Source organism: Sus scrofa, chromosome 18, assembly GCF_000003025.6.
Source record: "Sus scrofa isolate TJ Tabasco breed Duroc chromosome 18, Sscrofa11.1, whole genome shotgun sequence".
In the NCBI taxonomy this organism is placed as follows: Eukaryota; Metazoa; Chordata; class Mammalia; order Artiodactyla; family Suidae; genus Sus; species Sus scrofa.
The window spans coordinates 1,897,014-1,912,425 of record NC_010460.4 but is presented as its reverse complement, the minus strand read 5'-3'; the positions used below and the strand labels follow the sequence as shown (position 1 = coordinate 1,912,425).

The 15,412-nt window shown below is 41.2% G+C and overlaps 1 protein-coding gene across 4 annotated transcripts in view; it reads right to left on the bottom strand.

Moving 5' to 3' along the window:
- Positions 1-15,412, bottom strand: part of LMBR1 (limb development membrane protein 1) — a 139,490-nt gene that overhangs the window by 22,526 nt on the left and 101,552 nt on the right. For 3 of the 4 annotated variants that reach the window (XM_021079157.1, XM_021079160.1, XM_021079158.1), the window contains 6 exons: positions 12,527-12,607; positions 9,482-9,558; positions 8,755-8,832; positions 5,816-5,889; positions 5,494-5,584; positions 4,217-4,283 (listed from right to left, as the gene is read on the bottom strand). In XM_021079157.1, the coding sequence (XP_020934816.1) occupies positions 4,217-4,283; positions 5,494-5,584; positions 5,816-5,889; positions 8,755-8,832; positions 9,482-9,558; positions 12,527-12,607 (468 nt within the window). The remainder of the gene's footprint in view (positions 1-4,216; positions 4,284-5,493; positions 5,585-5,815; positions 5,890-8,754; positions 8,833-9,481; positions 9,559-12,526; positions 12,608-15,412) is intronic. The other variant, XM_021079159.1, reaches the window with a different exon arrangement.

Here is a 15,412-nt window from a genome sequence, read left to right as displayed (position 1 = left end):
TTAAATTTCCTACAGAGGACACCAGAGGGTGTGTGTGTGTGTGTGTGTGTGTGTGTGTGTGTGTGTGTGTGACAGAAAAAGATTTTAAAAGGTCCACATCAAATTGGTTCCTGGAAACTCTGAGATGGGAGAGGGGACTGGGATTAAAACGGATACTCATAAGGAATTTGAGCCTGATCCCTAATGTTTACTATTCTTGAAGAGGAGAATGTATTCATGTACATATTTAATTAAAAATTAATTTAGAATAAAATTTATGAATAAGGAGATAATCTGTTGGTAAGTCTCAGAGTTGACCATGTACAGAGGCGTATTATTAAGAACTCTCAGTCAAGGGCAGGGGGTCTTTATTCTTAGTACAAATTGGACCCTTACTGTAGTTTACGGTCTAGCTTTAACTGTAACATTTTAATTCTTGATTTAAAAAGAGGAAGTCCATCTTGAGGCTCCTCCCAACTAAATAATCCTCCCTGGCGTACTTTCACATGAAGGACGTTTCATAAGAAGTTAAAGGGCTGTGAACATCCGTGAGATGACTACCTTACTTAGAATGTGTGGCCAACACAACATTTTCTCAGACAGGGCCGTGTGCTCGGAGACAAGGGCAGCATTAGAAGAACACAACAGACACCGGGCATCCGAGCGCTTAGGGCATCAGCACTAGCTCCTCCCTTCATTCTTCTAGACACCTGACACGGAACGCGTTTTCTTTATTATTTAAAATCCTAACTAGATATAAAGTTATTGTTCAGATATAAGAACCAAAAGCTAATTACAGCACTCGTTGAGTACTCTCTGTAACATAACAGAATAATTAAGGCATGCACAAATTTTTTGCTGAGAAATGTTCACTACAGGGTTTGGAATTACTTTTACGTCGAAGCCACGATTAGGAAAATACTGTGATTTATACTCTATTTCAAGTTTGTCACATCTGAACGTCATTTATTTCTGATTCACACTGGAGAGGGAAAGCCGGGGTAAAGATTAGCAGTGCACTTACAAAAAAAGACCTCTCTAAAAAGGACCAGTTTTTAAACACGGTCCCTTCTTCAAGGAACAAAAGAGAATAATCTACTTTACCTCCTGCAAGATGATGGTCTAGATGGGACCCAGAGGAGAAATAAATGAAAATACTGAAAACAGATTCAAGCTGATTTGAAAGGATAAGTGTTTTTTTTTTTTTTTAATAGCCTAAGTACATTTTTTTTAAAATCTGCATTTGGTCCTTGTATAACTTACAATTTACAGAAAGAACTTCAGGATAAAAATATAACTATAAAGATAATTTCAAAATAGAAATTTGTAAGAGTATTGCAAAGTCTGTTGGTTGCATCTAGGGGGAAAAAATCCTGTTAAAGGAGATTTCAAACAAAAAAATAAGGCAAAGCTGTCAATCCCTCAGTTGTTTTTTGATTAAGGATAACAAAGAACAGGTCAGCAATTTCACAAAATCTATCCTCACAAAATTCACTGCTGCCTTTCAAATATCTTATTATAGAAAAGTTTGGGGGAAAAAAAAGTTTGGATATCTACAGGAATTTATTAGGTTTGATCCTGTTCTGTTCTCACTTTGTCCAATCTGCTCTAATTACCTTGAGAGTCTATTATGCCAAAGAGAAAACTGATTACAAAAAATATGTACATCAAATGTCCCAAAATGTTGAATTCTTCGAACCTGAAGACTAAACAGGCAGCAAAACAGTGTTTGGAAGATCATATCCACTGGCATGGCATTACTTTTAAACGGTTTGAGAGTGTTCAAATAAAAAGAGCTAAGCACAGATTCTTTGTGTTTCCTACAGACAGTAAAACGCTCGTCTATATTAATTATATTGGGCGAAAAACACGCGACCAAAATGCTCCTCACAACCTAACACTTTGTGGCAAGTGATGTGCTTATAAAATCTACTTAGTGGCAATTTTTCAATTAGTACACAATTTTCCGTCTTTAAGAATAAGAAGCTATTTCCAAAGAATTCTTTGATAAATCTGTCACATCACCCCAGGCAGTCTAGTCTAAAGCTACGGTTTATGACTATGAGGTAGCAAAAGCAGTTGGTACATTACATTTTTTTAAAAAACCCTAGAACGCATTTTTGAAGCCAAAGCATCATCAAATTATTTTATGCAGGATCCAATATATTTCCAATTTCCAATTAACGTTATAATCACCACTAAAAACGATGAAAATAAGAGAGAAATTGCACACACACAGGTAAGTGACAATTTTCCCTGCCACTTGGCTTCTCACTTGACCGTGAATGCTGGCTGAATTCAGGGGAGCAAACGAGAGCTTCCAGAGGGGCAGGATTTCCTTGTGAGAGGCAACGAGAGAGGGAAACACTTCACAGCTTGGAATCTGGTTGTTAAACACATCCTCTATTCTAGTCGCATACGCTTTTCAGCTAGTAAATCAAAATCCCGTTACACACGAGGATAATATTCCTGACAATTCTCTATATTTTATCTTCTTAAAAATCAAAGACTCAATTCTAAAGGGTTAATAGAGGAATTACAAAGTAACTCTCTAGTTTGCATTTCCCATAATACTAAAATAGAGGTTTTTCTTTTAGTCTAGAAATTTGCTTTTTTAATACTGTGAAAAGCCTCTATGAATCTGTTTAACGTATTTATTTCTTTTCATCTATTCAGTGCCACTGGGCATAACATGTAACGCAGTGCGTGTTGATAGTTTGCAAAGCACCACATGACTCACTGTACCCTAGTGCACTCCATTAATCCTGTTTGGACAGCTGGGGCCAGGCATTTGTTAGCTGCATTTTAATTGTTCCATCTTTCTTTTTCTTCCTTTTTATTTATCTCTATGGCAAACTACTCAGGAATTTAATTTGTTGATCTTCAAAAAGCACATTTTGCCATTAATTTGTTTTCTCTGTATTAAAACTGTACTCAACATGTAATTTTGTTCCATCAAAACCAGTACATATTGCTATCAACAATCTTAAATAAGAGAGCACGGTGGATTTCATAAGTGATAAAATGGTAGGTTGGCTGTAATATTGCAGAAATTATTTGTTGGGCTGCCGTAATACAAATGATAACAGCTACAAATCAAGTTACTGAAGTGTGTATTTTTCAAGATTGGCACACCACAAGCAGATATCAAAACAGTAACGAGTCCTAGAACACAAACACAAAAGAAATCAGACCACTAAGTAAATGAGCTTTGCATTTGTCTGTAGAATCGTGGTCCCTTAGATTTAGATTTCGCTGTTTACTCAAACATGAAATTCTTGGTAAGAGTTATCAGGATAACTATAAAGCTTATACTTTCTTGACACAGCCTGCATCCCTGATAGCTATGAGTCTTGAATAAGTAATGGAGGCAATGTAAGAGCTAAAACAAAAGCAACTCAAACTCACTTGTAGTTTTTGTCATAAGCAAGTTGCTAAGGTTGAATAATAGGATTTTTCTAATCATCTGCGAATATTTGGAAGTCAAAATTAAGTCTAGAAAACACAACAGAACTGCCTAATGCAAAGTGTGAAATATTTAGCCAAGAACTGAGAATACAGTCTGCAACGGTGCTTTATAGATAAGCACACCAAATGAAGATTTATTCAACTATTTCAACGACAAGTGGAAATGTGTTACTTTTACAACTTGACCAAAGTTCTTTGGAAATTGAAAAATTAAGAAAACTCCAAGAATAACATGCAAGTAAAAAAACTAAAAAGCTAAAAGACATCCTTTAAATCATTGCGTGCTCTCAAAAATCTCATTGCTTTCAAGTCTCTTTCGTGGACCCAAAGCAGCTCAAAATAAATTTTACAGATTAAAAATTTTTAAATCACATACTAAATTATAAGTTTTTAAAAATGTTTCATGTAGGAAAAAAACAGTTTAACATTTTCTAGACATTAAACACTGTTTAAAAAAAAAAATCACTGTTTCCTCACCAGAGGACTCAAAAGCTTAACCAGTCAAGAAAAAAAGTCTACTTTTTTTTTTTGGAGAAGGAATATTTTTATGTATTTGAAAAAAATAAATGGTCTTTATTTGATTTTAAAAAATGCTTGTTTGGGTAGAGCCCGACATATGAATGAATTACGGAAATAGAGGAATAAAACAATAGGGGAGGCACTAATATATTTCAAACTTTTTTTTGAGACCAGACGTTTAGGAAGGCGTTTAGAAAAGATACCTTTAAAAGGTACAGCGTTTAAATGAAAGGTGCTCGCTTAAACTTACCCAGTGTTCTTGACATCACAGGCAGCGCAGAGCTCAGGACCAAGATCGATACACAGTTGCCAATGATCTGTCAGAAGGAATCAGAAGGAGCAGTGAGCAGTGACACGGGTGTGCGCAAGGAAAACCCACTCGCGCTCTGGCAAGAAGCTGCTGCACAGTCCCGTTACCTACGGTCCCCTAGGTACAGGCTGACTCGACAGGACTCTTCCACAGAGAAAACAGAGAGAACACGAAATCTTGGCCAGGAACACTGAAAAAGCTCTACCTGCAAGTTCTAGAAGATCTTCACCGGCCCTGATACAAAAATACAGTTACAGAACAACAGACGACCTCACACCTCAGACAACACACTTTCCGTGATTGACTGAGGCTGCCAACTTCAGAAAGGGCTGCCTGACAAGTAGTGGGAAGTAATACCTTTCATACGGACTGTTTTTAAAACCAAACTACTGTTCGAGACAGAGAACACCTACTTCTAATACGCTTCACTCCCGTGAGATTGAAGACCAAAAAGCCAGACGTCTCAAACACCTACATTCTGGTCATGCATTTTCAATGTGCACTATGCTTATTCTTTCATATTAAGTGAGAGGGGCTAAAAGTACTGGTTAGTACTTACGATGCCTTCAACTAGATGCTAAGTATCTCAAAAAGTCACAGCATTTTAGATAGATAAAGGAACTTCTCCCCTTTAAAACAAGGTGAAAATATGGAATATATAATAGAAAGAACAGTAGTGTTTTGCTTCCCCGTCAGCCCGTGGGAATATTTTACAGAGACGCAGTCGCTCTATAAAATAACAGCCTTTGTTAGTCCAAAGGCAGTGACATACTGTAGAAAGTCAAATTAGCCTCAGACTACAAGATGTTTCCAAACAGAACGCTCCTGTCTTGCTTTACCTATTCAGATTTGAAATGCTTGGTCTCTACTCCTTGCAGCGACGAAGTTCTTTAGCTTTTAAACAAGCTCCCTGAAGTACAGTCAGCACAATCAAAGTGACTCATTAGCGACAGGGTCTCCTTGCAGGAAAAAAGAGTCCTTTCAGGCCCCGTCGGCAGCCCTGTGCGTTTACAAGCGAGTGGATGCCATCCAAACCAAACAGAGCACATCCTCTTCCCATTCACTCGGCATTCTGAAAACCTTCCAGCGTGTGTTTACGCAACTTACAAACAAATACCTAGAACTGCAAATGCACCATTCAGGGCGATGACTAACTAACACAGTCTGTTTGTCTTGGAAGGCAGAAAGCAGGACAGTCAGCCAGGATTTTACCTTACCTTTGTCATAGTTGTGTCATCCTTCTTGGGAATAAAGTCTCCAAAAAATCGGAGGCTATAGAAACCGACAACAGAGGACACCATAAGATAGCTGTGAGAATCAAGGAAAAAACTCTCAAAAGAATGCCGGCGTCCCGAAGTTCTCAATGGTCTCCAAAGCGTCTTAAGGCCCAAAGGAAAAAAAACAAAACAAAAAGACACTTGAGGTGCCCGAGGAAGACTGACTGTTTTTTCTTCCAGGCAAGTGTCTTAGCAAATTACCACTGTCCCAGAAAGCGAGTCAGAAAACTTGTCAACAGAACTTCGGTTAAAGAAAGGATACAAAATCAAAATGATTTCAAGTGCAGCTCCCACAAAACCAAAAGCAGAAAGAGAAGCATTTCCTATTCCAGGTCCCTGAGGGGGGGGGAAAAAAACACCTTTCAGAATTCAATTACGCTATTACATTTGGTTTCCCTAAAACTGTTGTTTCAGAAATACAGGACAACTGAAATCAGGAATGTTTAATACCCTGGAATAACATCTAGACTTTCAAAGGAAAATGATACTTGACATGAGACTGATTCATCTTCTGATTCAACCACATGTTCACACTGTTAAGAGGCTCAAAACAACTCTGATTTATCTCACGTGCACGTTAAATTACTTATCAAAATGATAGGATTATACTCACTGTTAAATCCTAAATATCTCTGGGAGAATTTTTTAAAAAACACTATCATACAATAAGAACAGAAAATACGACCGTCTGAACCCTGGGGCAACATATAAAACTAGACAGTTTTATATGTCAGAAGTGAGCTCAGCAAAGGGAGAAAGCGAAGGCACAGTCCCGCTCCCTGGGAATCTAGAGATTTAGCCAACACGGCAGTTCGGTGATCTTCTTAACATTATACCTAGTCTCAAAATCTGTCTTTATCTAGGACTGAACAAAACAAGCAGCAAAATTATTTATTAGAGAGGCCAGATACGCAAAAAAGCACTTCTAAGTGAAGTAGGAATTGATTTTTCAAAGCTGACTAACTAAAGGAACTCTGCATATGAACTACTCTTTTGCTATCAGCTTCAACGACTTCTAACAGATATACCAGGACAATTAAGAATGTAAAGTCAGCCTCATAAAAAATAAACCAATAAAATAACATCATACATATTATTTATACAATCTAATTTAGCAATAAAGAAGTTAGACTGCCCATTGAAATCTCATATACAAATGAGGAAAAGGCAAAGAATTTATCAACTTGTCAAGCTTTGGATGAAAAAAAATGAATAATGCTAATATAAAGATTAACCGGGGTGGAAAACATTTTGGAAATATTCCATCTCAAGAGAAGGCCCACAGGCAGAATTCAGATGCTCTGATTATTACACAATCACAGAAAGACGGTAGGAAGATAGGTCCTCTCAACCTGGTACAAATGAACCACGGGGCTTGGGCCTGCCTAGCGTCGGTCTATGAAAACACTACAAAATGGATGGAAGGCAACACAGGAGTTGACTTCCTGCTGGATCGGGGCATCTGGGTCTACAGGAGAGACAAAGACAAGGCCGTAGGCAGAGGAGGAGGCTCGCTGCTGTGTCCTGGCATGACAAGCCTGGAGCATGCTGGCAGGCTCCCAGAGGTGCAGAGCCAATGGCAGTAACAGGTGGCACGAGGTCCTACAAGCCGGGGACAGGAGCTAAACTGAGAACACCGCTGACAGGATTCGCTTCTAAAAGAGCAGGAGAGCCTCGTCTTGGGCCGAAGGGAAGACACCAAGAGCAATACTAGCTTTTTCCATGAGAGGAATGAGGCGTCTCACGTGTTCAGAGACAGGTGGCACGGAGGGAAGCCAAACACCACCTCGACATGCGTCTCCCCGGCACGAGGGCCATTTCGGGCTGACTGTGTCTAAGAGACAGACGACTCTGAAGTGTTTCTTTTGAGCCCCACCTCCGCCCCACCCCTGGACTCCCTGAAGAACTCAGATAAAGGGCCTGGTCCAGGAAGAGCGCCAGCAGCAGAGAGGAAACTTGCAGGACCTGGAGACCGACGTCTCTCGAAGTCCCATTTGCTTCCCAAACATGTGCTTCTCCAGCTCCTCGTGAACCACCTTCCTCGCCGGGCAAGTCCCAAGCCCTACCCTCTCCTCCTCTCTGATGGAACACAAGCCTTCATCAGCCTCATGCCAGTTTAATGCTTAGACCAGCTACAAGAACCTACAAAGGGTTAAGGAAAAAAATTTTCCTTCCCCCAAAGTATCAAAAGTCTGGAAGACTTCTGAAGTCACTTTCATGGGAAATGGGAAAGGTGCAGACTTCAAAAACTGTAACACAATGTCAAAACGTAAATGCTACTTTAAGTATCCAAAAGTTTAGAGAGACAGCTAGAAAAAGCATGCCACATACGAATATTGAGAGAAAATTACCTTTAATATGGAGAATATTAAATATATATTATTGGAGTTCCCATCGTGGCTCAGTGGTTCACGAATCCAACTAGGAACCATGAGGTTGCAGGTTCGATCCCTGGCCTTGCTCAGTGGGTGAAGGATTCAGCGTTGCTGTGAGCTGTGGTGTAGGTCACAGACTTGGCTTGGATCCTGGATCCCGCGTTGCTGTGGCTCTGGCGTAGGCCGGTGCCGGCGGCTACAGCTCTGATGCGACCTCTAGCCTGAGAACCTCCATATGCCGCGGGAGCAGCCCAAGAAATGGCAAAAAGACAAAAATTTAAAAATAATATATATTATTAAATAGACTGGTGGAATTTAATAAAATCATGAATTTTTTAAAATTGAGTTAATTCATAAAAAGATGTTCATCTGACTCTCCTCCAATGAGCAAACACCTTGACTCAGGTTCATAAACCGTCTGACTCTCCTGAAGCATGAGTCCTTACAATCATATATGTGGATCTTTTGCCAATGCAATGAACCCACCCAATCAACTCTGCATTTCACTATTTCAGAGTGTACATTTTCCTAAAGGATCACACATATACGAATTTCAGTAAAACAAAGACAACCTCTGATGGCAAGTGTAAAAGGAAACTCCGATACTTGATAAAAGGCCTGGCCAATCCAAAATAAGAGATCGGAGACATAAAACATGGTTTATGGACACGGTTTAGGAACGCTCACCGTAGGAGGTAATTCGTACGACCTGAAGTATACATATGCAGAAAGGGAAGCGTTTTCATTTACTTATCTGAAACACCGAGGGTACCCAGACAGCACACTTTTTGCAGAAGAAAGACGTTGTAACACATTTTTACTTTACCCTTGTTCCCTTTGGCATCGCTGTTTCATCCACCAACAGGCAGAGAATGTTACAAGCCACCAAGAGGACGGAAATGGACTACAACACAGAAAGGCAGGCATCAGTTCGGAAGGTCAAAGACACGTTGCCCGCGCACAGCTATGACCAGCGAAATACCCCCCAAAATGCGTGCTTCAGAAGAGAGGACAAGCAGTCAGGACGAAATTCTACATACAAACCTCAAGTAATACGATGAACCTTAAAATCTTCAGAATACAGTCTTAAAAATCCTGGCAATAGTGATAACCTCAAAGCTTAAGACAAAAGCTACTAATATAGATCCATTTACTAACTGATTTCACCAACTGGAAACCCACAACCCCACAGATTTAAAAAACCGGTTACAGTGTTATCACAAAGAACTGAAAAACATAATTTTCATATCCTATCAGAGTCTAAGCAAGGTATCTGCAACACTTGTCTCTTCTTCATTTCAACTGAAACAAAAGAATGAGTTTCCTGCTTTGATGAGGAAACAGATAATCTTGAAGAAGACTTTTTAAAAATTACCATGAACTTCATTTTTTGCTCTACTGAGTTTTTACAAATAGAGGCATAGATGAATTTTAATCCTGTTGATGGAAAACCAGTTTACCTGAAACCATTTAGTTGAGGGAGTTGCCACACACAAATGCTAAAGTAAATAAAAAATAATTTGCTTTATTTATCTAGGCAAATAAATTCTTACTGTTTCAATAAGAAGGAGAACCATAACAGCAGGATACACCAAATTTCTTTCCCATGCTGAAGCCTTTTTGCGCCTCTCTATTAGAAGGAAAAACAAAATGACAGAAGTTTCAGTAATTTCCAAAAATTCTCTCCAGAGTCATATTTTCATTCCTTACTACTGTAACTAGTAATGTATTATTTTTACATAAATAACTTTTCCCTAAAAACATAAGTTATTTTTAATTTTCCCCCACAAACTGTATAAAGTCAGAATTTTAAAATCAGCTTGCAACATGAACCAGCTCATTCTTGTGATGCTCAAATTTTAGCACTATAAAAACCTTTCAATTACTAATAAACTACACTGTGACTATCCAGCTTACTCTGAGGATGTAGAAATACATGTATTTCCCATTTTTTTTCTTTTTTTCTTTTTTCCCTGCTGCAGAGACACTGTCACCCTGTTTCCCCACAGCAGGAGCTCCTGTGTTTCTTTTTTGTATTTACATAGGTTCATATCCATAGCTTTACACAATGACAGAAATCTCAAAGAATAAGGTAACAGGACAAAGAATCCCCTCTAATCCCATATCCTAAGGTGAACACTTCCAGTTTTCTCTTCCTTTTTTTTATCTGGCTCTGCTCACAGCATGTTCAGGTTCCCAGGCCAGGGGTCTAACCTGCACCATAGCAGCGACCGGAGCCACAGCAGTGACAACACCAGATGTTTAACCTGCTGTGCTTCCAAGGAACTCCAACCCTTCCAGCTTTCTAGAGACTGGAAGCAAACTTCACCTTCTAGAGACAATGGTTGCTACCTTCTATCACACCAGTCCTTACACCACAAACAAGTGGAAAGCGTAACTTTTAAAAAGAAATCTCTGGGAGTTCCAGTCGTGGCACAGTGGTTCACGAATCCGACTGGGAACCATGAGGTTTGCGGGTTCGATCCCTGCCCTTGCTCAGTGGGTTAAGGATCCGGCGTGGCCGTGAGCTGCGGTGTAGGTTGCAGATGTGGCTCGGATCCCGCGTGGCTGTGGCTCTGGCGTACGCCGGAGGCTGCAGCTCCGATTGGACCCCTAGCCTGGGAACCTCCATATGCTGCAGGCGAGGCCCTAGAAGAGGCAAAAAAGAAAGAAAAGAAATCTCTGTGAGGATAGGAGAGAGCGACCACGATGGTGGAAATCGCGGGCCTGTTCTGTGCGATGAACTGACCCTGTGCGCTCTGTTTCCCACACAGACCCACAGGCCGAGGTCCGTGGGCGGAAGAAAACGGCGCTGACGCAGAGCTTTCAGCACATCCACGGGGCCCGTCAGACAAGGTCAGTTTGGAGCTAGCGAGGCAGCCAGCATTTCAGAAACTATGATCACAGAGAAAAGAAGGGCAGCCTGACCCTCGGCTACTTCTGCCTCCAAGGTCAGTGGCTGGAGAAAAGGGACAGGCGGGTGCCGGAGGAGGCGGAGAAGCCAAGCAAAGCGTCTGCCAGGCTCATGCTTCTTTTTCTTTTTATGACTTTTCCTTTTTGGCTGCCCCACAGCAGCATATGGCGTTCCCAGGCCGGGAGCCGCAGTTGTGACCTACACCACAGCTGCGACAACGCCAGGCGGGGATCGAACCTGCTGTCCCAGCACTCTAGAGACCCCACGGATCCCTCGGCGCCACAACGGGAACTCCGAGGCTCGAGCTTCTTGACAGGTAAAAAGTAGAGTCCAGGCTTCATGACGAAGATGGGGTCCTAGTCCCCGACGAAGCCACGAGGTTTTTAGTTTGGAGCAAGGGAAAGCCGCACCCTAGGAGGAATGCCCAACTGGAAACAGGGGAGCCCTCCTCAAGACCAAGCCCAGTCTCAAATGATCTCAGGACCAGACCAATGAGACTGGCGTGTCCCCTCGCCACCTAACAGAGGCAAAAGTTCATCCTCTCCAAAAGATGAGCGCATCGACCAGTTTCTATGATTGTGTATTGTGAATGTCTCACCGTCAATCAAACACTACTGAACGAGATAGGACAACGGAAAAAAAAGACAGTAGAAACAGACTTTCAGGGAGTGGATCCAGATATTGACTTAACAGAAAGAGACCTTAAAATAACTGATTAATACGTTCAATATGATAAGCAACAAATGGCAAATGTCACAATTTGAATCTAGAAAAATGGAATTCTGAAACTGAAAAATACTGTAACTAAAAATCAGAGTTCAAGAAATAGTTTTGACAAGAGTGACAACAAAGCTGAAAAGAGTGAACTGGAAGACAGATGAGTAGAAAACACTGCAGACTGAAGCTTTTTTTTTTTTTTTTTTGCTTTTTAGGGCCACACCCATGGCATCTGGAGGTTCCCAGGCTAGGGGTCCAATCAGAGCTACGGCTGCCAGCCTACACCACAGCCATGTGGGATCCAAGCCATGTCTGTAACCTACACCACAGTTCACGGCAATGCCGGAGCCCCGACCCACTGAGCAAGGCCAGGGACTGGACCCGCATCCTCATAGGTACTACTCGGATTCATTTCCGCTATGCCGTAACAGAACTCCTGAAAAATATAAATTTAAAAGAAGGCAAAGTACAGAAAAAAATATATATGAGTAAAATGGTTTAGCAAATGTGTAAATGGCATCTGAAGAAATAGAAGAGAATGGGCAGAAGCAGTGTCTGACGAGATAATGGCCAACGATTTCCCAAATGGATGAAAGACACTGAACCACGTACTCATGAAATGCCATAGATTTCAAGAAGGAAAGTACAAAGAAAAAGGGTATTCAAAGACAGGAATAGCAGAAAATTACGTATCACAAATAATACAAGTGAAAAGTTAGTGGAGTGTATTTTGAACATCAGCATCTTTGAAAAGTCATTTTGCACACACACAAAGCACCACCACAAAGTGAATAAACACATGCTTACCCTCTCCCCAGTCTAAAAGACATTCTTTGTTAATGGCTTTGGAACGCTCGTAACATACTCTAGAGATTTCATACATGTTTTAATATTTCAGACTACAGTAAAATCTTCCACAAGAAACGAAGACCAACACATACGTCAAGGAAAAAAAAATGTACCATACCTAATTTTGTCTTAAGAGTCTTTACATTTTCAAGTTCTTGTTCCAACTCCATTACATTGGATTCCACTGATGAAGACAGTCCTATCAAAGCAAAAATATTTTAGAAGTTTAACAGCTGAACCCTAGAACAGGTATGGCTCACAATCAGTGAAAATATAACAACCCACTGTAAATCCTGATCACTGGTAATAAAAACAAAGGCTGGGGAGTTCCCGTTGTGGCGCAGTGGTTAGCGAATCCGACTGGGAACCATGAGCTTGCGGGTTAAATCCCTGGCTTTGCTCAGAGGGTTAAAGATCTGGTGTTGCCGTGAGCTGTGGTGTAGGTTGCAGACATGGCTTGGGTCCCACGTTGCTGTGGCTCTGGCGTAGGCCGGCGGCTACAGCTCCGATTGGACCCCTAGCCTGGGAACCTCCATATGCAGCAGGTGCAGCCCAAGAAATGGCAAAAAAAAAAAAAAAAAAAAGACAAAAACAAAACAAAGCACAGAGGCTAGTGTGATTCATTTCTTTACCCCCTAAAACTTCCAAGTTCTTGCTGATTAAACTACTTGTTTTCTTTCTTTTTTTTTTTTTTTTTGTCTACACCACAGCCACAGCAACACCAGATCCTTAACCCACTGGGTGAGGCCACGGATCAAACCCGCAACCTCACGGTTCCTAGTCAGATTCGTTTCTGCTGTGCCACAAGAGGAACTCCTAAACTACATGTTTTCTAGAAAGTTTCTTACTTTGGTAAAATTCTTACTTGATCTATTATTCACTTTGGATTAATTACAAAAGTATCCTGTGCCCATTATAAAAAGTGAAAGAAAATCAAGACTCCCACTTCCTCACCCCACCTCCTCTAAGTGACAACTGTTAATACCACGGTTGACACTTTCTTCATCTTGATGTTCATGCTCATTCTTACCTACATATCATAAGGTTTTCACCACATATTTTATACAAATGGGTCAGATGAGACATCATTTCATCACTTGTTCTCCTAGTTAATGATATGTCCAGCAACGAGCAGCCCCAACTAAACAGCTGAATAATAATTTCAGAGTACTGATGCACTTCAATTTTATTAGGTTTTCCTAAATTTTTTGTCTCTATAGATATTTTTCTATGCACATCCAGGATGTTCTGGTTCTATTATTTCTATATGACAGATTCTCAAAATTCAGATTACTGAGTCAAAAGACAGAGGCACTGACAGTTTTAAGAGGTGTTTAAGGTTCCTTCTACCCAAATACTGTGATTTACCATAATAAAGTACTGTAACAATCCACAGTTCTACCAGCAGTTTAGTATAGAAGGTGCTTGATGCCAGATGATCGGTCAACTCTGGGCTGACGTACGTGCTCTGAGCACGTTTAAGGTGCACTGGGCGAAGCTATGATGTTTGGTAGCTTAGATGCTTTCAGCTGATGATGGGTTTATCAGGACGGAACCCGTCATAAGTCGAGGTAGAGCTGGATTTTCCATTCTCTTCCCCCGCAATGGGTACCTTTTAAGGCTTAAATTTTTGCCAGTATGGTGGGTGAAAGACGTTTTCCCAGTGTGACTTTAACACACACGCCCTAGTCACACTTTCTGCTTGTTCCTCCAATGGTTTGTAATCTCCATATTCTTTCTATTTTCACTGTTAGGTTCTGAAATAAAACTAAATACGTTAAGATCCCCCACTACAACTGTACTTTGGTCCATCTGTTTTTAAGGATGTTTTCATTATGGGTGTGAATTTGTCTGCGAAGATTTTTGGGCTCCTGTAAGATCGTAGCGTGATGCTTACGAATCAGACTTTCACCATCACCGACGACCCTCGCCGTCTTCAACGCTTTCTTGATATTCGTCCCTTCCTTTCAAGCCTCCTCATGTCGGTAACTTTGGTCAGGTCAACATTCAGCGTCTACCTGAGTACACCACAAATTCTATCCACTGCTCACCCGTGTGATGAGCCGGCGAGCTTGCCTTTCTTCCCTAACACTCTTCTTTCCGCCCCCCAGAATTAACCTTTTTCCATTTGCTTAGTGTTTTATGCACTTACCACTAGTTCAAAGCTCAGCTTTCCTCCTAAATGTCTTTAGGTCCTCTGGTAGCTGGCCAAGAAAAAGGTGAGTGGCAGGTAATTTTTTGGAAATTAGTTAAGTCTGAATATGAAGCTTGGTTAAATAGAAATTTTGTTGTATTTTAAAAATATAAATGAGGAATAAAAAGGTGTGTGGTTTACAGAAACATAAAGCCTGATCTTCCATAGTTGGCAGGTAATCACTAACACTTAAAGCTGGAAAATCAAGGAACAGCAAGGCAATCTTTTGTTTCGTGTTTACTGGTTTATTAGTATTAGTCAGGTCAAAGCTAATTATCCTTCAGAAGTGTGAGATCACTGCTCCACCATCCTCCAGTGTGCAGCGTCAGCTCGAGAAGTCCGAAGCTCTTCTCCCTCCTAGAGAACAAGTGGGCCTTTGTGCCAGCGTGGGCAAGTTGTTGCCTGTTCGTGGTGGGTACTGGGCGAGCACGCTCAACCTCCAAGCTCTTGTCCTTCAGAGCTGAGACATGTTCTTGACTCGGCCATTTCCTCCACCCCATTGTTTTGGCCACACCTGCGGGCATACGGAAGTTCCTGGGCCAGGGATCCAGCCTCAGCCGTAACCCAAGCCACGGCAGAGACAACCCCAACACTGGACGCTCCACCTGCTGCGCCAGCGCGGGAACGCCTCCTCCATCCCTCTGCCTCTCCTCTCCCCATTTGGAACCCCTCTTAGTCAGATGTTCTCCTGAAGCCGGTCTCTAATAGTCTAGCTCTTACCTGTTTTTGTCATTTTGACCTATTTTCTTTATCCTCCAATCTTTCAGGTACGTGATCACTTCTAAATGCCAAGAAGCCCTTTCCAACCCT